This window comes from Amphiprion ocellaris, chromosome 23 (genome assembly GCF_022539595.1).
Source record: "Amphiprion ocellaris isolate individual 3 ecotype Okinawa chromosome 23, ASM2253959v1, whole genome shotgun sequence".
In the NCBI taxonomy this organism is placed as follows: Eukaryota; Metazoa; Chordata; class Actinopteri; family Pomacentridae; genus Amphiprion; species Amphiprion ocellaris.
In genome coordinates this window covers 13,206,024-13,228,637 of record NC_072788.1, presented here as the reverse complement: position 1 = coordinate 13,228,637, position 22,614 = coordinate 13,206,024, and the positions used below count along the sequence as shown (strand labels likewise).

The 22,614-nt window shown below is 38.8% G+C and overlaps 1 protein-coding gene across 1 annotated transcript in view; it reads left to right on the top strand.

Annotated features, from left to right (window-relative positions):
• Positions 1-22,614, top strand: part of ndrg2 (NDRG family member 2) — a 46,293-nt gene that overhangs the window by 14,405 nt on the left and 9,274 nt on the right. Inside the window, exons 2-6 of the mRNA XM_023282493.3 lie at positions 15,119-15,204; positions 19,401-19,442; positions 20,552-20,657; positions 20,750-20,870; positions 21,459-21,521. Coding sequence (XP_023138261.1) covers positions 15,130-15,204; positions 19,401-19,442; positions 20,552-20,657; positions 20,750-20,870; positions 21,459-21,521 — 407 coding nt within the window. The 5' untranslated portion in view covers positions 15,119-15,129. The remainder of the gene's footprint in view (positions 1-15,118; positions 15,205-19,400; positions 19,443-20,551; positions 20,658-20,749; positions 20,871-21,458; positions 21,522-22,614) is intronic.

Sequence of the window (22,614 nt, the reverse complement as noted above, 5' to 3'; positions counted from 1 at the left end):
AGCGTTTAGAAATGTACACAAGCAGCCGTGAAGGAGAGCTGCCATGTGTTTCATAAGACGCTGCTCACTCACAGACGGTTTCTCGCATCAAAGCACAGATTGAATTCTCTCCTGATGCTTTAACAAGTTCATACTCAGAGAAACTTTTTTTTTCTTTCATTGAAGCCTCTGGCAGTCACATAGAGCCTGACGGCCGATATTTCATTTTCATCTCATTTTCAGGTGCAATATTTCATAATCCTGTGTGATATTACTTATTACATCAGTAGAATTGCCAACATTACTTTGTACTGTTCTTTTGCAGCCTTATTTGATTTCAAAACGGTTTCGTACTTTTATCTTATTGCTTTTCTACTTTTTCAGAAACTACATTTCTTATCCTATCTTATCTTGACTTAACTTATACATGTCGATCTGTTCTCTGTCTTATGAGGATTTGCATGTAAAAATCAGGTTATTGCAGTCCCTATAATAAGAAAAAGGAGCAGTATTCACTAAATTCTTCTAATGTTTTGCTTTACATTCATCCTTGAAGATGAGTTTATCCAAAGGAATTTCAGTTTATGGTGACTACAACACTCAGGAAAGTCATCTCACTTAGACCTTCATCACTTTACCGATACAGTTTTTTTCTGGGTTAGCTGTTTGTTGTCGTTTTTAGTCGCTATGCTAAGCGAATATCTCCTGGCTGTATTATATTGCACAGGTGCAGTAGTGTTTTAGCAGAAATGCAGTGAAAACTAGGACTTTCTGTTGCATCTTTCCATGCGTTTACAATCTGTATACGACTGTGGTGAACTGGAAAGAAGACAATTTGACTCCAGCAGACAGAGCTGCACATCGCTGTCCACTCTGCACACATAAAGCTGCCATAGTGGAAGCAGGTGTGACAGCAGTGAAGTACTGCAGACTAACAGGATTTATTTCAGGACAAGGAACAGATTCAGTTCTAGGAGTGTTAATGTCCTCAACACCTGGGTCTCTTCACTGGGTTTGTACATACATACATATATATGTGTGTGTGTGTGTGTGTGTGTGTGTGTGTGTGTGTGTGTGTCAGCAGGGTGATAAAATTGTGTCTGCATGCCCGCACATTTCATTATTGTCAAGTGGAATCGGAAAATCTCCAGTGATTTTAATTTTTTAATTGCAACAAACAGAAACAAAACAAAACCCCCCAAAAAACGCCCTAACTTTGAACTGTGTTGTTATTTTGTAGTGTAACAAAGGAAAACTGCAGTTTGTGGTTTTTGGGCAACTTCTGACCATCTATCAGAGGTAGATGTACTCTGTTTTCGCTAATGACCACCACATCCAAATGTTTTGTTACTATAGTGCAACACTTTAAAACTGTACAAAGAAAAATTTTCAAATTAACAATAGATCATCAGAGTTATCCAATTCCGCAATTTCCTCCCGTTTTAGTGTTGTAGCATCAGCTTATTGTTTTGGTATTTTTGACTTTTCACTTCACTGTTTTGTTGCACTTTATATTTGAGTTACAATTAGCTCTAAATGAAAAATTTGTGATTAGCATATTGGCAAGTAATAATGAAAAGGAAAAACAAACAACAAAACAATCCTATATATTAGTCCAAATATGATTTACCATATCAGTGTTGTAACAGCTACAAACTTATTTTTTGCCAGTAGGTACTCACAGTGTTTATCTTTTAAACATATATTCTTAACGTAGGCAAATAATCTACGTGATCAATATGTTAAAAACTGTAATGTTTCCATTGAATTCTGAATGAAATTAGCTGCCATTCCCTTTGAAGTAGTCTTGTGCCGCTGTGGTATACTGCTCCTAGTGCTCCTGCAACACTTGTAACGCTCCTTTGAATTCCTGTTAAGTAAACATGCCAAGTACCATGTGTGATGATGAATCTACTGTGTTAAAACAGCAACTCTTGAACTTCTATTTCATTTTGGGCAAAGAGGAAAGAGTCAGGTAGACAAATCTAGCAAGCAGAGCGGCTGGGGATTGATAGTTTTGTGTTGTGGCCAAAAAAAAAAGTGATGACGCACTACGACTGGGGAAACTGCAAATGCACCGCTGCCAGTGGTCAAAAAGACATACAGAACACCTGTCCAGCTGTATATAGTGGTACAGTTACTGCCAGTACATGTTGGATACATCACGATAAGTCCTGGAACTTTTTGATAGCACCACTTACAGTTCCTTTAGATTACTACGTCCTCATTGTTGTAATGCATTTCCTTCTTTTTACTTACCAGCTTATCTCGATATAAATACCAGTATATCAGCCAATATATCGGCAAATTATTTACAGTGCATAAGTGGTGGGTTAAAACCATCTTGTGCTGCCAAAAACTCAGTTACTGCAAGGTCAAATGATAAAAGAGGGTCTTAAAACTCAAGTATTGACCCTAGTTTTAAAACATTTCAAATCGAAATTAGGTAAGACTTGGGAAGACAATATTAAAGATAAGTGAGTAGGATGTGTAAAGCAAACTCTTAATAACTTAACTGTAACATGCTTAAAATCCTTAAGTTTGACTATAGCATTTTGTAAAACCATAGTTATGTCATCTTGACACAAAAACAACATACATAGAAGAACTCAGACTGGTTTTGCCGTGCTGGGTCACATTATGACGCAAGATAAGACATTTACAATCCACAATCTGTAGAACGTGAAGCCTCAATTTTTTATTTTATTTTAAAATGTCATGGACTTTGAAGATGTTTGAAAAGACAAGAAGGAATTAAGTACTCAGGCCTTTACCTGTTCATGTTTGACCTCAAATATTTCACTACGCTTCCCCCTCTTACACCCTCGACAGCAACGCCTTCCCGTGTTGAAGCTGCCGCGCTTGTCCTCCAAATGCCACAGGTTTAACCTTTCAACATTTCAGCCTTAAGCCTACATTCTCATTATAGGTGACCTCAATGCTCAGTGCCCTACTTTAGACCACTGTTTGTGTGTCTGGGTTGTGTGTTTCCAAGTGTCTGGCTGCCCCTCTTTGTTCAGAGCTGCAAACACTGCTGGCAGCCGAGTGAGACCAAATAAAAGAGCCGGCACGCTGAAATGTTTGCCCATTCCTCCTCTTCGCTTGCTGCCGGGTGGCGAAAATGACGGAGGGTGAGACAGAAAGAGGATGGCAGAAATGAGACAACGACCGGCAATGACTCGGAGAACGAGGAGCGATGACTGGCAGAAACTGAGAGGCAGACGAATGAAAAGTCAGCAGCGTGACAAAAGATGGACGGAGAGAGATGAGGAAGAGTGAGAGGAAGAGATTAAAATGAAAAGGAAGAGGGCAGATCAACAGCGACTTGTTCTATCAGCTCTGCAAACAACAATCTAGCGGCTGATGACTGATTAAGGGAAAACAGAGTAATTTGAAGTGCTTTTATTTCTGTCTGAGTTGAGGATTTTCTTGCAATTTTCCACTCGATGACAGTAATTTTTTTTACTGTACAAGAAAAAAGTGGAACAAATGGCTTCTCCTGATTACTTTGCTGGCTGCTGAGTATGTGACTGCAGAATATGACTTAAAATTTCTTCTGCACCTGAATTCGGACCATGACAGACACTATAATTTACTGATTTACCCTAAATGCCTAACATACAGGCTACAGTGGAAGCAAGCCAGGCAGCCGTACACACAGAAGCCTCTAGTCTCCACTCAGTTATTGCAGGCAGCAACTCAAACAGCTGTGTGGCCAACAGTGAAAAAGGAATAGCTCTGATGTCAGAGTTACTGAAGCCAAAACGTTTCCTTAAATTTTCCAATAAGTGAACCATTTCAGATGTCATGATCATAGTGAATATGCTCATTTTAGTGTGGGAAACCAAAAGCAGGACTGTAATTATTATTCAGATAATTTTGCAGCCCTATAGATGACATTGTGTTTGGTTTCTTTGCATCTAAATGTATATTTTTAGTGTTTCTCTCCTGTTCCCAAGCTCATTTTGCTCTACACATGCAGAGCCTTTATGCTAACCAACTCGATATGTTTGAAAGAAAGCTAAAAAATAAAACAAAAAACATCTGCGTATTCAAGAACTTGCAAGCAAATTATGAATACAGTTGCACTCAAACCGCCTCACTCGCTGCTTTTTCATGGACGCTACAATTTACTGGTGTTTTCTAAATGCTTTGCATGCAGCCTACAGTAGACGTTATCTTGGCGGCTGTGCACAGAGAAGCCTCTAGTCTCCATTCAGTTACAGCAGCTCAGACAGATGTGTGACCAAAAATGACTCTCAAAAGAGTGGAATAAGGCATGAGTAAAAAAACAAGATAACACCTCTGTGGATCCAGGAACCCTTAAATTGGGGTGAATTATCACACATCTGTACGCAAAGAAGCCTCAAGTCTCCACTCATTTACTGCAGCACAGCAGTGCAGACAAGTGTTTGACAAAAAATTACACTAAAAAGAGTAGAATAAGTTGAAAGTAAAAGAAAACAAAACAACTCTGTATATCTAGAACCCATATATTGCGGTAAATTATCTTAGATCAGAAGGACTTCTCTTGTAGATTAGCATACAGCTCTTTTTGAGAGGCATTTTTGGTTTGCTCATAACCTGCTGTGTGTAATAGAGTCAGTTTAATCCAAACTTAGAATAGAAAGTAACAGTAGACTTAACCTGACCTTGAACCAGACAACAGCTTCGGTTATTGCTGCAGAGCAGTCCTCTGCAGACCATCCCTCCTGACAGCTTCACAGGTCGCATATCTGAAGCAGCAGGGAAGGAAAACGATACTGACAGAAAACAGATCAGCGGAGATATGAAGAAAATGAAAATATTATGCTGTAAATTTGCCAATACTGCTTGCAAATTATTGGCAGGAAGTTTGAGCGTTGTGTTGCCTCACAGACACAAACCTAGAAGATTTTGAGTATTGCTGAAGTGTTGTTCAGAAAGCGTTTTTTCCTGTATCTTTTTGGCAGATCAGCATCTAAACACAGAGTGAGTGTGAATGTGAGTCAGTACCTCTAGCTGCAGCAGCTGAATAGTGAAGCGTATGTTTTAGCAGCGCTCAACAGCCACAGCAGCAGGTGCATCCAGCCTGAAGGAGCGACTCCAGTCAGTCTGTAATACTTTGTGAGGTTGTAGTGCTTTTATTCGATTGCGGCACTTAGTTTGGCACTAATATGGAAGCTGAGGAGGTTGGAGAAAACGAGGCGAGGCTGCCTTTATTAGACCTTGTAAATGCCAAACTATAAAAAGTATCAGTGGTTCATATTTTGGCAACATTTTGTCGGAATTTTACTGATAACAAACTTCTAGTGTGTATTTCTCACCATTATTAGGGATCTCAGTCAAATTTGAATTCCAGATTTTGATCCAAGAACCTTAAAGCACCAGTGGGTTGGATGTAGGAGGGATGTATTATGGTAGTAGAAATATTTTACTCATATTTATATTTTCATGGATGTAAAACCAGCTGTTGCAACAAACTGTTGTTTTTTGAATAATTGACTGGCGTTATACAGAAGTTTCCTTTTTTGTTAAAATACAGATAATTACTAATAAAATCATAGAAAAAAGTATTAATATACATGTTGGCAAAAAACAACCAGGCTAATTATGTAAATAATTCCCATTTTAAAAATCAATAGTTTTACTGATTTAATTTAATTTAATAATTTGTATAAATTTTTGACTGTTGAATTACATTATTTTTGCTGTATTTAAACCAGCAACAATCACTGTTTTGTACAGATATTTACTGTTATTTGAATGGAAAATGAAAAGGACCAAAAAAATAAAAATTTTTTTTAAATTGACATTTTATAATTTTGAACATCTAGTAAAATCACAGGAAAAGGATATAATTTTAGGCCACACCTTCACATTAATATCTGTATTTTCTCATATAATAATGACTTCTTTTATAAAATGTGACTGCAAAATTATTATTTACCGGATCTAAATTCCATTAAAAGTCTCATTATTTTACAAATAGTTGCAACTTTTTCTTTTTTTTTTTTTTTTTTTTTTTTTTTTTTTGTTACAGTTTTTGAATGGTAAAATATTTCACAGTTTTTAACACGTTTTTTCTGGCATCCTTGCTGCCAGATTTTAAATTTTTTTTTTTTTTTTACTGTTTCAAGAAAAAATGCTGTTTTACAGAATGGACAAACTTCTAGAAACTTCTAGAGTTCTCCTCCTCCTCGATATATCTGCTCAAAGTCCTACCTTGACTTTTTTTTCCGGAGCTTTCAACAATATCTCAGCACATAAAATTTGCTTAAATTGATTTAAATGTATTTCTGGATAACTGCTAATACCATAAATCAGATGCCAATGCTAATCTGGTTTAAATATTGACTAAAGTTGTGTTTTACACATTAGAAATAGCAGCCATTATCTCGTAAAGTCGACACCTTATTTTTTGCCAACCACTTTAATCAAGTACTTGAGATATGAGATAAATAAATGAAATTTGTCAGCTTCAGTGATTGATTTTAATTAATTGGATGCATGCAATTGAAAGATCAGTTGCAGAGAAGACAGACTTGGAGATTAGACGTAACAGCTGTGGTGAGAAAATCAGAAAACACAATAAAAATTATTTGGTCCGATGCTCATTTCTGTGTTGAGGCTGCCAAAGCTTTTCAGAGAAGCATCAGCAGACTGGCAGCTCCAGGTCTTATGGAGCTCAGATCAGCTTCTGCACAGTTTAGTGCGGCTGCTGGCAGCCTGAATCCACAGTTACCGTGTGATGACATTGCATTGCGTCAAAGGACAAAGAGATGGAGTCAGTGTGACAGAGCGAGATGAGGAGAAAAACGGGGGGAAGGGAGGATTGACAAAAACAGATTGTGACAGGCTGCATGGAGGTGGCCTGCTAATAGGAATGAAATGCCATCGTTGTGTATGATCATAAATACAACCAGTTTGGATTAATTTAGCTGCAGCAATTGTCTGACACAGGCAGATAGCTGAGACGTAGAACCTGTTTGTTGCAGCAGATGAACTGAACAACTGTTGTCTGACAGCTGAAATGTGGAAACAGCAAATGAGAAGCAAGCATGCTTTCCTTTCTTTCTTTTTTTTTGTTTCTCGGCTACCAAACATGTTCTCCTCCCTGGTTTCCAGCCTCCCTCCCTTCTTGCTCCTCATTCAAATCTGTCTTTTTTCCCCTTCATCATTGTATTCGTCTTTCCATGGTGACAGACGGTGCCTCCTGTGCAGTTTAGCGGTTATTACACGCTCTAGAACACACTGACTCAGAGAGGCAGAGATAAAGAAAGATGGATGATGGAGGGGAGCTGGGCTGATTAAAGCATTGCAGCATCAGGAAACTGTACGTGGACGTGTGTGGATGTGAGCAGATTAGATACAATGCTGGAGAGACTTGAGACCCGTATCGATGCTGCTTAATGCACAGTGTGGTCATGTGACGGTCATTTCTGCCTCCTCGTCTGTCTGCAGGCTTCGGCAGCACATAATTTAGTTGCCTCTCACCACTATGAGATCTTTCATCAGTATCAGCTAAAGTGGTTTTTATCGCCACAAGTTAAATATCTTTAAGCGTTCCCACAGTGCTATAATAATAATAATAAGTCAAAAGGGCTGATATAACATAGCGAATATCATCAAGAATATGCAGCAAATGCAAAAATGTATGTCATACTTGTTATGAAAAATGTTTTTTATATGTTCTTTTTGCGGAAAAGTTCATTCTCTGCCTTGGAAAAAGCAGCTTTTTGGCTCTTTGTGGTGTTTTTTAACTGTATGGAGGTTTGGTCATATAGCAGCATTCTAGTTCAGCGGTTTAATTATTCATTAATCATTGCTTAAATCTGCTAGTTAACATTTTTGTATTCACAATGGGAAAAGAGCTGCACATAATATCACGGAAGTAGCCGGTAGTGAAAAAAAACAAAGAATTATCACCCAACCCTTCAGTTAAATTTGGCGTTTTAGCATCTTTAAGCTAATTATTTTGTTTTTTTTGGTCCATAACTTTACTGTTTTGGTTCACACCCACTGTTCTTAATAGAGTATACACACTGTGCATAGCTCAGTAGGCTCATAAACAGTGACAGTTATGTTATTGGAAAATTCAACAGCTGATAAAACAGGTGGTGGAGACCAAAAGGGAGCTAAAAGTAGTGCGAATATTAGACCTAAATTTAGATGGGGCTTAGGAGAAGGCTGGATGTATTTACGACATCCCAAAATGGCTCCTTGCAAAGCTTTCCTTGACTCCTTTTCTCATATTTTTGTACCTTCTTCCTGAAATACGAGTGTAGGAGGAACAGAAGGAAGAACCACAATTCAGCAGGTATTTAACAAACTGAGACGTCTTTGCTTCGGAGCAGTTGCTTTTAAACAGTATCAATAAAATATGACGTGACGCACAGCTGCATCATCTGTTATTCAGTTTACATATAATTTGACAAGAATGGGCGGATGTTGAGTGGAAATGACTCCAGCAGAGGATGTACCTGTGCATCCTCCGGCAATCCTTCTCAAGTTGCATTTTTAGGAATTGAGAAATCCCTCAAGACGGTGCGCTGAGATCGATTTCCGGGTCATGAGCAGAAGCAGAGAGGACAACGGAGGCTTAAAATAGAGAAATGGGAAATGTACATGCTGCAAAGGCTTGGTCGTATTTCATTGTTTCGTGCATCTGTGTGTTTGGGCTCATAGATCATGTGCACTAGTCCTCTCAGGGCAGGTGGGAGTGGCTGGTCTGCAGTGACAGGAGTGGGTGAACACAAAACAGAAACCAGAGCAGACAGGATTAAGGCTGCATGTCAACGAGCTACCTGCTCAAGAGTCTTTGAGGCTGGAGTCTTACCAACTCTAGATGTGCTTTTATTTCCTGAGCTTGAATACTGAAGCTCCTACTACTCATGTACTGTTTATTTGTGAGATTAACTACCTAACATTTACATTGTGTATTAGAAAACAAAAAAATGAGGGAGTGTTGTTTCGTGTATTTGCTTTATGTATTTGTTTAATACCTCTTAATTGGGTGTCCAGGAGTTTTTCAAATAGTACTCTTTTATTTACAATTTAAGATAGTATTGGAATAACGTGATGTAGTAAAGTCAAGATCATACATTATCATATTATAGTGAGGAGCCCAGCAAATCCAGAGATTCTTTTTGAGCAAAACTTGGCAACAGTGTCGAAAAAAAAAAAAAAAGCATTTTTACAGGAAGAAGCTTCCAGCAGAAGCAGGCTTGGGGATAGTGGGCATCTGCCTCGACCAGTTGGGGTGAGGTGAAGGTGAAAGAACAGGAAAGGAGACAGACAGCAGAGAACAATAGGTTTAATTCCTAGTTTGCCAACCATTTTTCAGCTCACACCTGTCTTTTGGTATTATTATGGCATTTTCCTTGTTTTGTTACATACCAAATGATAAGTACGGAAATGACGGAATTTTTCAAAATTAATTTAACTGTAAAAAAACAGAAAAATTGTAAATAATTTCTTCATCAAAGATCTGTACTTTCGAAAATTGTAATTCGTTCTTTAATGTTTGGCTGTAAAATGATGGTATATTTAAGTGTTTTTAAATCAGGAAAAATATTATTTACAAATATTTTCCAAGAATATTATTATTTGAAATAAAATTTAATAATAATTAAGTATGAATAATTTCTAAATTATTACTGATTTGTTTTCCTTTTTTATTAAATTACAGGTAATAGCTAGCTAGCAAAAGCAAGATTTTTTTAAAATTTATTTATTATACGTTGACTTGAAAGAAAGAGAAATGCCAAAACTGTATTTAATGTCTTTACGTTTTTAATTTTCCTCAGCTAAAAATATAATTATTTTACTGATATTTGCTGTTAAATTCAGCTACTTTACACTTTACTTTACTCTTCCACCATTTTTTGTTGTATTTTCCTGACATATTTCTGTCTTTTTTTTAACAGATTTTGTTTTTACAGTGTAGTGTGCTTACATCATGCGTTGTGTTAATGTGCTGGATGCTGAAGGCACAGTCCAGAAACAGGCTTGATGAAGCCTTTAGACATGGAGGAGATGGGGAGGGGTGCACGGGCTGCTGTGTTTGTCTCATTTTGCTGCCATTTCTAGATGTGATTGTCAACGTTAGCTTCGTCCAAGATCCGGAAGTATTTCAGATGTTTATATAATCACTAGAAACAGGCTGGAGTTGACCACTACATGGATTAGCACATGTAAAATACAGCAGCAGTCTCCTGCTTACTCTTACTGAACAGATTGATTCTCTCCTGTAGTTCTTTCCTGTGAACACACAGTCTTACCTCTCTAATTGGAACAACTCTCGAAACCCTGACACGCTTTCTTTGTCCTGCAGTGTCTAATTTGTCTGCTCGGCTCCACAACTCTATTTGTTTTAATCCTCTCGATGCAGTCTGTTGCTTTTATTGTTTTATCTCCAGCTATTTTAATTTGTATTTCTTTAATTTGCCACTTGAATTGTTTGTTGCTGTTTGTCTTCATTGTGCACTGAGACACTCTCATGCGACAATGCACTGAATTTTAACTTGGAATGACTATTATGAGTACAAACAAAGGTTGTTTTCATCATTGATGTATCGAACATGCATTTCCTTGATTCACTGATTAATTGTTTGGGCTATAGAGTGTCAGAATCAAGTGTCCAGCGTCCACTTGACATATTCGGCTTTTGTCAAATTAGGACAAAGAAGTTGGAGCTACTAAATTTTGGGCTCTTGTCTAGATTGATTATACCTTCTCTGTCAATCGGTAGTCTTTTAATGGATTGATCAAGTGACAGAAAATCAATTTGCAGTGATTTATGATTAATTAGCTCAACACATTCACAGACTCCAGCTCCATACATGTTCATGATTTGTTGCTTTTTCTTTGTTTTTCATGATTCTAAACTGTCTTTTGGTCCGTTGGTCAGAGAAAATCTGAAGCCATCACTTCGGGCTTTAAGAAACTGTGCATTCCATTTCCGATATGACAATTTTCAAGCTGGCAGTGATGGTGCAGCAAGGAGGCAGAACTTGGCATTTCTATATGCAGACCTGATTAGTGCCAAACGCACAGATGGGCCTCCTATATATGATAGTGTCACATATAGAAAGTGGACATACACGATTGGACAGCATATTGAGCACGTGACCAAGAACTGACCTCCCTGAGCTGCAGCCCGGCTCCATTCAATGGATTAATTGATAATGAAACCGATCGGTAGTTACAGCACTAAAATGGATTTGGAGAGAGTTTTATAGACTGATTGTGTCTGTCTTGGCTCAGAGATCAGTCACCTGCAATCCATCTGCAGGATTTCCATTAGATGATTAACTTTTTGCTCATTTTTTTGTTTGTTTTTTTTTAGCCCACACTGCTACGTTTCGATTTTAGTATTCAGGACTAACAGCGTAGCGTTGACTTTTTATTTGTTCGGAAAGATGAAAATGACAAATCTGAGTATTTACAGTGGCTGTATTACTGAAAATATAAATGAAGGTAGTTGGCGGAGGATTGAATCTGACATTAAGTGAAATAAAAGAGACATACAGACACTGGCAGGGGTCTAAAAAAAGAAGACAAATGCAATATCTGCGAGGCTAATAACCAGATGAATGTAATGGGACGGCAGGAGGATGGATGGTGAACAATGGGAGGAGTGCATGTGTGTGCTGGGGTCCTTTGGTGACTAATCATTTCCGTTTGAGACCCAGAGAGACACAACTCCCCCGAGGCTGTAGTTCATTTTCTGATGAGTGCACACATGCACACACACGAGCACCAACAAACAACACACACAACACACACGGCAACGCGCCTCGACCCCCCTCTGATGTAATGCCAAATCTGCAGATAGAATCCAGTCATCGGTTGATGAGAGCGATGTCAAAAGGTCCCATATTTCAGGTTTAAATGTCAGACTAATCGTGATGCTCTCAGACGGACACAATAACAACCTCAGTGTGCTCACTTGCTGCGTAATATTTCCTTTTAGGCTTGATGAACTCTGAAAGCAAATCTAAAAGCGCTGTTGTGCGACAAATGGGAAGCTCAGTGTGGGTAATTTTCCAGCATGAGATTTTTATTGGATACATTGTTGATGCACATTCAAAGCGGATGGGGTTTTTTTTGTTCACAGTCTACAAAAGCAGTCATTGAAAGCAGGACAAAAACAAATTCAGTCCTGCAAGAAGCAAATGCAACATTTAGAAATAGTTCTAAATGACTACACAGTGGAGCAGGAGGATGCAGGCAAACCAGTAGAAATAAAGGATTGCAGTCATACAGAACTGTTCTTTTTATGCACACCTGCTGTGCAGACATTTAGTTGCTTCACATGATACAATGTCAACCGTTTTCTTTGTTTCTAAGCAACAATTGGTCTAGCTAGCTTTGCACTCGAGAGCAGAAACACAAACTGGTGTATTCAGACATAGTCAGCCCTGCACACAACAGGCCTTGAGGTTTGCTTTGTATTCCAGCTTCCTTTGGTTTGTTTTTATAATTCAGGTTGATGTGTAGTTAAAAAGTCTGATCACCACAATGCAGTGAGGAAGTAAAGTAGGACAAAGTTGTAAACAGAAACTCAAAGTGCTTGAATATCTCCTGGCTGACTGGAGTTCTTGTTTTTTCAGTGCAGACCCAGTTCCAGAACAAAATGATGAGGTGGGATTGTTGTAGTTCAGACACCAAAAGTAATTGTTGTGTGGTTTATCTGGAACAAACTGTCATAATGTACAAATATATATACCATGTTAACAACAAAGGTTGATGCATTGCAATTTAACCTGAAATTTCTACTAAACATAGCACACTGTGGTGTCGTTTTGAAGGAATACTCTTGCCATTCTTTGTTTTTAAGCCACCATTTTTAAACTGAACACCTTTTCGTTCTGTACATCTGTACAGAGGAGTTGGGCACATTCATTAGAATACATGATAGTTTTACTTCACGCATTCTTAATGTCCTTGTAATGTCCTCCCAGTTGCCATACACCTTTTGTCCTCTGCTGTCAAAATGACCCCGCCTGGTTTGACTGTTATTTAAAGCATATAGTAAAAACTGTCAATCAATTCTGCATTACACCTTTAGTCTTACTTCAGTCCAACACATTACCACAAATTTTTCCCCTCATTTTGGAATTTAGGGCCTAACAGGCTTTGTTACATAAAGTAAATTTTAAATTTAAGCCTTTATTTGTCGCAAATACATTTACAGCACTGTCAAATGTTGTTTTTCACATATCGCAGTCAGGGTCAGCCATAGTACAGCGCCCCTGGAGAGGGAAGGGTTAAGGGCCTTGCTCAAGGGCCCGACAGTGGCCGCATCGGGGTTTGAACCTCTGACCTTCTGATCAGTAGCCCAGAAACTTAACCATTGTGCCACTACTGCCCCCCGCCTTTTTTTTTTTTTTTTTTTTTTTTTTTATTTAAATATACGACGGCAAAAGATTTTGCTTGGAGTCAGAATGACCCCAAGGACAGCATGAGGGTTAAATACATTAAATCTAGAAGTTCATTTCCAAGACCAAACTCCAAAACTCTCACATGGCTCCTAGACAGATTGCCGTACCTTGATAATGGAACTTGTTCACCCACCATTGTTGGGTGCCAAGCAGGTCTCCTGAGGCATTCTAGTCTGGGGCCACCAGAGCCTCTCATCACCCCCGTCTGCACCACAGACCTTCCCTGGTGGAGGCAGCAGCTGATGGGGGGGTTTTGCATTCTAAAAACACCCACCACCCTGTGTCCCCTCCTTATGTAAGCTACACGCTCCCAGTGGCCTGTTTCAAGTTGACGGACCATGAACTTGCCTGCAGGGCAGTGGCTTCACCCTGGTCACCCTCTGTGCACCTCCGGGTAAAATTTCTTCTGTGTACCTTAATAAACAGGCTCCATTTAAAGTAAAGTTGTTTTTTATCCTGGCCCAGCCCAAGTCTGGCACTCGCTGAAGTCGTGGGCCAAGGTGTGAGGGCAAGTCAGGCGAGGGGAGTGAACTGTTGATAGCAGGCGCTAATCTTGAAGCAGCTAGGCTAATTTTGGCTGGAGTCTCCATGATCTGCCGTGGTGTCTGCAGCTGTGGAGGCTGTGTTGCTGCCGCTGTTCGACTTCAGCCTCCTCAACCGTTTTGGAATTTTCATGTAACCATATTTGCACAACTGGCAAACACTGTACACTGAAGTCATTTTACACATCAAAGTCCGGAGGCAGCTGTGTGAAACCAGATAAACTAGCGGTTATCTGGCGATTAAATGTCACTGATGTAGCACGTGAATGTCAAGTGGGGCAACAAAACAAATAACACAGTCAAGCAATTCTCGAGTCAACATGACTTACTGATCATGACAATCTTTCAATCTGCATGGCATTTTGAAGGAACTTAAAGGGTGAAGCAGCACTTGAGAGCGCAGAGAACGGAACGTCACGACTGTCAAAGCTTCACTTTGAATTCCCAGACATGTAGGGAGATCAGTGTGGGGAAATGAAGCGCTCTTCCTCTCTGAACAGTCACCTCTGCGACGCCCTTGGGCGCAGAATTTAGCCCCAAGCTGCTGTGGTGGACACACACAGTAAAGCACACTGAGGCTGCAGAACTGTGAAGGTGTCTGGAATGAAGTGGCATGCTCGACTAACCGTCCACAGATAAAAGTAATGTAATACAAAGCCTTTTTTTTTCCTTATCAGGCGCTTGTTTGTCACAGTCAGTCCTGCCCTCAGGTGACTGTCATTTCTTATAACTGTGTCTCTTCTTGTGTCGCAGTTTTTCACCTGCCTTCATTCCTCTTACTCATGTCAACACACCATTTCTCATAATCTATTCCTTTTGTCGCTGTTTCATTTCGCTAAAAATGTGTAAAATATCCTTTTTATATTTAATGAAGATGCGTCCATCAACCACCTCTCCTCTTCTCTTTTAGCTCTTTCTTCTTCCGCCCCACAATCCTTTCCTGCTCGTCTCTCCTGTCACTAATTACTGATTAACTCTCATAAGGTCCCACAGCCCAAACAACGTCCCAGGGGATAGCAGCCATGTACAGTATTTAATCGCTGTGGGTGTGTGTGTGTGTGTGTGTGCATAAATCAGTGTGGGCCTTTGTGTTTGACACATCAGTGAGTGTTTGTCAAAGGATGACAGTAAAAATACAATGTACTCATTGTGTGTTTTTTACCTGTGCAGGAGGTGACACCATGACAACAGAGATGCAGGAGATCGCCATCACGGAGGACAAGCCTTTACTCACGGGTCAGGCTGACAGCACCAAGGTCAGAGATGGCGCCATATACAGAAACATGTCCGGACGCTTGCTTTTATATAGTCTGTGTGCAGAAGTGCACACATATGCTGATTTAATGTAGTCCAGAAACACATGAAAACATGACCTGAAACCACAGAAAACTGCCAGGACATACATGTGCATCCCAAGAGGGGAGAGAAACACGAGCTGTGTTGCCATGTGTCCGTTGCACGTGTGCGCATAATTGCAAGTGTTTGAGTCTGAGCAGAGCCTACGTGAGACAACATGTGTTGCGAGGCCGTGTGTGTGTGAATGTGCGGCTGTGCGAGTGTGTGTCGGCGTGTGTTTTTGCACAGCTGCAGCGCTGGCTCGTATCTGCTGGGTTGACGTCAAAGCCCTGAGGGAGCTGGAGCAGCTCCTCTGCTCTGCTGCACTGATGTTGCCGTGCAGATGCAGCGCTGCAGATGCAGCGCTGCAGAGCGGCGGCTTCGTTACTCACTGCCGGCACCTGATGGGCAAACACTTAAATGCAGGGCTAAAACAAAAACAACCCAGATTTACAAGGGGCTGAAGGGATTAAACAGTTTAATTTGATGCCTAGCTGGTGACAGACAGACAGAAGGATACTGTTATCAAGAAGTATAAAAATAAAAAGTAGTTCATGTTATCATTCTGCTGTTACGTATTTAACCCTTAGATGCACGAGTGATTGGACCCTACACTCCTCCACAAGTGGGTGAAAAATGACCCATATGTGAATCAGTGTGTTTTTCTGCCATTTTTTTCATTTTGGTTAAGAATAATCATTGATGTTATTGTTTTGTTTTTTTGTTTTTCTGTCCACACAAGAATGATTTCATGTTTGAAATGTGTTTAATTTTCCACTTCATAACAGATTTTGAACATTTTGATAATTGAAAAAGAAGAATATTACACAGAACAGCAATAGAAGAATGTCAGCATCCATTTTGTTGACATTTTTCCACTCTTCCTCCAGCTGTTGCTGCTCTCTGTCCCTCCTAGATAGATAGATAGATAGATAGATAGATAGATAGATAGATAGATAGATAGATAGATAGATAGATAGATAGATAGATAGATAGATAGATAGATAGATAGATTGATTGATTGATTGATTGATTGATTGATTGATTGATTGATTGATTGATTGATTGATTGATTAAACCTTTATTGATCCTGCAGTGGGGAAGTTTTCGATGTTACAGCAGCGAATACAAGAAATAGTGCAAGAAAAAGAAAAAGAGCTGCACACAATGCACAGATATAATCGTTTTCTCCTTCTAGAGGAAATAAATAATAATAAAAAGCTTCAGGTAGTAATACAAATAGAACAATTTCTTTAAAAGTATAAAAGGTAGCTTAAAATTTTAAATGGAATGATACTAAAAACATGCTTTCCGAGGAATAGCTTGAAAATGAAATGAGCAAAACTTGTCATTTCATTAGATATTGTTGAAAAACGACCTCACCGGGTCATTTTTGACCCACTTATGCATCTGTGGGTTAAACTCAGAATATGTTGTAAGATGAAAAACTTTGTTTCCAAAGTTGAATATTTTTGCAGTTTTTAATTTGATCCATTGTTTTTTGAAGGATTTTGCTTTTCTTTTTTTTCTAGATGTGGAATGAACAGATATTTTATTTAGGGATTAATTGATGAGTTGCTTGGCCTAGAAATGTAATATGTTTCAAACACTTTGCTTTGTTTGACATTTTGTGATGTAAAACTGAAAAAAGCAACAACAGCAACAAAAAAAAAACATTAAAAAAATTCTCACCTGAGAGGTAGAGCCCAGAGAATATAGGACAATCTTTCACTAGACCATCAAAACAGCTATTTGCCATCTACATCAAGCTTGATTACTGCAATGCCTGCTATAATTATACCATTTCAAACATCATTTTACTCAAATAGTTCAGTCTACACCACAAGTATAGTGATGACTTGATGAACAATAGAAAACACTGACAGCCAGTCAAAGTACAACCTGGTTAGAAACGGCAAATATGAAATTTTAGCCCTCGATCTCCCTTCTTGCGTTTGTTAAAGAGAAAATCCATCCATCCATCCATTATCTATACACCGCTTATTCCTCACTAGGGTCGCGGGGGGGGCTGGAGCCTATCCCAGCTGACTCGGGCGAAGGCAGGGGACACCCTGGACAGGTCGCCAGTCTGTCGCAGAGCTACATATATAGACAAACAAGCACTCACACATTCACACCTACGGGCAATTTAGAATAATCAATTAACCTTAAAGAGAAAATGCAATAGTTAATTAATGTGTGAACCAAAGTGCAGGTGATTTATAAAGAAGTGTCTCTCAGGGGAGTGTGCATTAGTAAAATGTTTTTTTAATCCTGTTTTTTATCGACAGAAAAGTGTGGGCATACTTAATGAAATAAAGTGTAAAGGCTACTTTGCACCTGTTTTCTAATTATTCCTATTTATGAGAAGAATAAAAACATATTGATGTTTCATCTGCGGTTCCTTACTACCTCTTATGTAAATCAATCTATGGTGCAGAACACTTTCAGGTGGTCTAGTCACTTATTAAATATCGTCTATTCTGATGGTTAACAAGTGAAATTTTGGTCTCATCAGAACAAAGAATCTTCTTCTAGTTGACTTCAGAGTCTTTCACATGCCTTCTGGTAAACTTTAGTCAAGATTTATTGGGAGTTTTTTTTTTTTTCAAAAGTAGCTTTGTCTGTGCCAATCTCCCGTAAAGTTTTGTCTGGTGAAGAACAGAAGCTCCTCCAGAGGAGTCATAGGTGTCTTGGTGGCCTCCCTCACTAGCCTATTTGCTGCACAGTCATTCAGTTTTTTAAGACAGCCTGCTCTGCGTAGATTTACACATCCTTCCATTTTTAGCTCTACTCCAAAGGGATAATTAGTGACTAGGAAATGTTCTTGTAATTTAGTCTTCATGGTGTAGTTACATCCAGAAGTACTGATTCACCAGTGACTGCACCTTCCAGATACAGGAATCTCTTTACTACAATCACTGAGACGCATCCACTGCACTCAGATCATCTCCATTTCATTAACTGTGTGACTTCAAGCACCGATCTGATACAGCTGTATTGAATTAAGTCTCTTTAAAGGGGGAGAATACTTAGGCAATCACTTAATTTTCATTTTATATTTTTAATGAATTGACATTACTTTGGAGAAATCTGTTTTCGCTTTGACCTGAAAGGATCTTTTTTTAAAATTGTTGCCAGTAAAGACAAGTTGAAAAGCAAAAAGGGGATAACTTTCAATTTTTGTAGGACTGTAGCTTTAGATGTGGACCTTTAATGATGGGAAATTTTAGTAAAATTTTTAATTGTTATGTAATGTAATGTTACATCCTGCTTGATAACGTGCTCAGTTCTGTCAGAGAGGACTTGTTGTAGTTGACCTGTAAAGCTAATTTTTCAATGTATATAAGCAAAAAATGCAAGAGAACATTAAGAAAACTTGTTTAGAAATGCAGGTGTGATCATGACAAATACTCAGTAAAGGGTAATTCTGTGTCTGAAATTCCTTTGTTCACTGGGATCTACCTCCACTTCAACTACCCACAACTTTTCATTAGTGAGATAAATGGTCAGATGATTCCATATGAATCCATATGAATCACCCTGACAGACTGCCTCCATATAATAGGCAGCATGCAACAACCACCTGCTCCTCTGAAGAGATTCTCTGCCGCTTCATGAGGATTAGAAAGCCGCCCAGCCTCCCTGTGTGGGTGTTAATTAAGAGGCAAGACTTCACTTAGCATGAAAGGACAAAGAACAGAAAGAACATAAAGCTGAGATTTTTCTCTTGTAGATTTTATTCTTATTCATGGGAACTAAAAAGAAAAAAATGAACTTTCTTTAAAAAGCTGTATTAGCTTAACCATGACAAAGTGACTCAGATCACAAAATTAGAACAATTTATGAAGTTTTCTGCAGCCAAGTTGGTAACTTGAGTTCTTTACATGATGGATTCTGTTTGGGTTTTGGATGTGATTTGGTAGTTTTGGAAATGAATATTGTCCTCTCTTAAACCACATGCACCTACTCCTCTCCACTGTCCAGTGATCGACACATTTAATGTCACTGTCGTCTTAGTTTCGCTCATATTTACTGTCTGAAGTCAAAAAACGACATGAATTTTCATGTTCATTGTGCAGCTTGTGCTACTAAGTCCTTCCTTTATTTCTCACAGGATGCTGAACTGGCTGCTAGGATACTCCTGGACCAAGGACAGGTGTGTTTAATAAAATGCAATTTATGAAATTCTGTATATTTGACATTTGCATCATTTAGTAAATTTTCAAGAGTTTAATTTAAAATGTGAATGTTGTTTTGACTTGAGTTAAGTATACTATAGTATTATTGGTGTTGCAGTAGCTTTTTGTTCCTTTTTTATTCTGAAAAAATCTTAGTAAACAGGTGTAGAATATAAATCAATACACGACTGCAATCTTAAGAGCCATGAGTTCAAATGTTACTGTTGAATGTAAACGCATTTTGGAGCATACGTTATATGAACTGACAGTGCTTTATGCATCAAGAGAAGTTTCAATGGGAATTTTAATACTTTCTTTCCACAGTATTATTACCATAACATGTTTTGTTATTTTGAAGTTTTTCCTTACATGCAGGATAATGGTAGAGAGAAGTCAAACCTGTCTTTCATGCAGAATAATAGTTATAATGCCATAAATCAGAAAACAGACAAAAAGTTACATTTCTTCTATTATTTACTGAAACTATACTGAATTGAAACTATACTATAAATACACAATATAAACAATAAATATTCTCCTATTTACATTTTGAATTTCTTTCCATACTCATCTCATGTCTGCTCTGTGTAAACACAGCCTGCAGTTCAGCCCAGGTCAACCAGAAAGCCTCTGAATTTTTGTCATGTAACTGTTGGTCACAGATGAGTCAATGAAAGTTTTGTCAGTTGCACTTCGGAATGCAGAATTTTTTGTTTTTTACAGAATTTGGTTAACAGAAAAGGTTTATTTTTTTGTCTGTGTCATATAGAATAAAGAGATTTAGCTTATATATCATGATTTTAGGCTTAGATTATGTTAATTTTTCAGAAAAAAGCAAAAGTCATACATGAGCACCTCAACAACTGTTGGAATTTTGAAAATACAGTGATTTTTTCTGTTTTAATAGTTTCTCGCTCTGATAAATGATACGATTTTGGCTAAGATTTTGTTAATTTTGCAGAAAATCACCACATGCAACCAAAAATATTAAGCAGTAGCATGTGAATGAAATGTTTCACTCGCACAAAAATCCAACACCGTCCATCCCAGCATATTAATATCAAGCACAAACTGTCGCTCTCTCCAGGAGCACAGTGTTGAGACCCCACACGGCGTCCTGCATGTGACCCTCCACGGCACACGAACCACCCGTAGGCCCGCTATCCTCACCTTCCATGATGTGGGCCTGGACAGTGAGTAGCTCTCTTTAGCCTCTTTGTCTCTCAACTCTTTGTCTCAGTCTCTGATCACCTGTTTGTTTCCCGTCTCTCTCTCTCTCTGGCAGGCAAGAGCTGCTTCTCCCCTCTCTTCAAGTTCGAGGAGATGCAGGAGATTGTCAAGAATTTCACCCTGATTCATATTGATGCACCGGGACAGGAGGAGGGGGCTGCTGCCTACCCTGCAGGGTACGACGTTCACTCCCTGTAATTATGCTTGCATCCCTCAGTGGCCTGCAGTAACCTCGCTTTTTTTTTAAAGTAAACTTTCTGACATGGAAACAATCTTCTGTGCAGGCTTAAACGTAATCTCCTCGAAAAATATTTAACATTCCCATCTCTCACATGTCCCCCCTCTCCGCTCTCTAATGCGCTCTTGTCAGAGGTTTAAACAAAATCCTTCCCTTTTCTCTCTCCACGCTTCTTATTTCTTTCCCCCTCTTGCTCTTCTTTATCGCTCCTCTTCCTTGCGTGATTATTTTAGTGGCTCAGGAGGATTTTATTGCGTGTATTATCACGGCATCTCCACCGTGACCCTTAACTCCTGCCGCTGATTCCACAGATCGAGGCTCATTCTCTTTTAGGTCTTGTTTTAAATCCCCACTGTGGATCAAAGTGTCTTATGAAATCATTTTCCTTCATTGTGTGTTATGAGCATTGTCCAGCTTCTACAAATACTCTAGTGAGATCCCAGGTTAGAAAACGCTGAACATCGTCTGCGTATTGTTTTCATTTCTTCATTAGACTGAGATCATTTGTTTCATTTTGCTGTTGCAGCTACCAGTATCCCTCCATGGAGACCATAGCAGAGATGATCCCTGCTGTCCTGCAGTTTTTCAAGTGAGTTAACAGCACTTATTTTGACATAAACGCAAACAGAGCATCGCTTTTGCTCACCCACACAGAAGGTCAGTGAATGGATGCGTAGGGGTTCTGTTTTTGTCTTGTTACAGAGCCAGACAAAGCTATTAAAGGCTCTGTCTTATTACGGTTGTAGCTATGCAGTTGGAGGTTTAGATACACTAGATGTACAGTAGATGTGGTTTATTAACTGTTATGTGTTTATATACTTTATTTATAGTGGAGAACAATGCACTCAACTCAAAAAAAAATACAGGATTTTGCGTCAATAAATGTCTTACTTGAGCTGCACCTGCATCTAATATACACTACTGTTGAAAAATTTGGAGTCACCCAGACAATTTCATGTTTTCCATGAAAACTCACACTTTTATTCATGTGCTAACATAACTGCACAAGGGTTTTCTGATCATCAATTAGCCTTTCAACACCATTAGCTAACACAATGTAGCATTAGAACACAGGAGTGATGGTTGCTGGAAATGTTCCTCTGTACCTCTATGGAGATATTCCATTAAAAATCAGCCGTTTCCAGCTAGAATAGTCATTTACCACATTAACAATGTCTACAGTGTATTTCTGATTCATCTAATGTTATCTTCATTGAAAAAAACTGCTTTTCTTTCCAAAAAAAGGACATTCCTAGTGACTCCAAACTTTTGAACGGTCGTGTACAAAAACACATCAGATTGTTTATTACAAATGTTGCAGTAACAACGTGATTCTTTCAGACGTTCACTCCTTTACATTAACACTAAATGAGCACTTTTCCATTAAAATGGCCCAATGACCGTCTTACTAGGCAAGACTTAGAGTAACATTTCCATGTCTTTGAATGCAGCACAAGTCTGCCCTGCATTCACTCACATTAAAAGATAAGCTTAGCACAAGTTGCAGAGAAAGCTTTTACCACATTTCAGCACCAATATTTAATGAACAGTGAGCTGCACAACAATGGTCTTATTAGATCAGAGCTAGTAACATTTTCATATTTCCTCATTTCACCACCAATATTGATCCAGAAACACAACAGCTTTGAGCTTCTTTGCAGCTGTCGCAGTATTTTTATTTT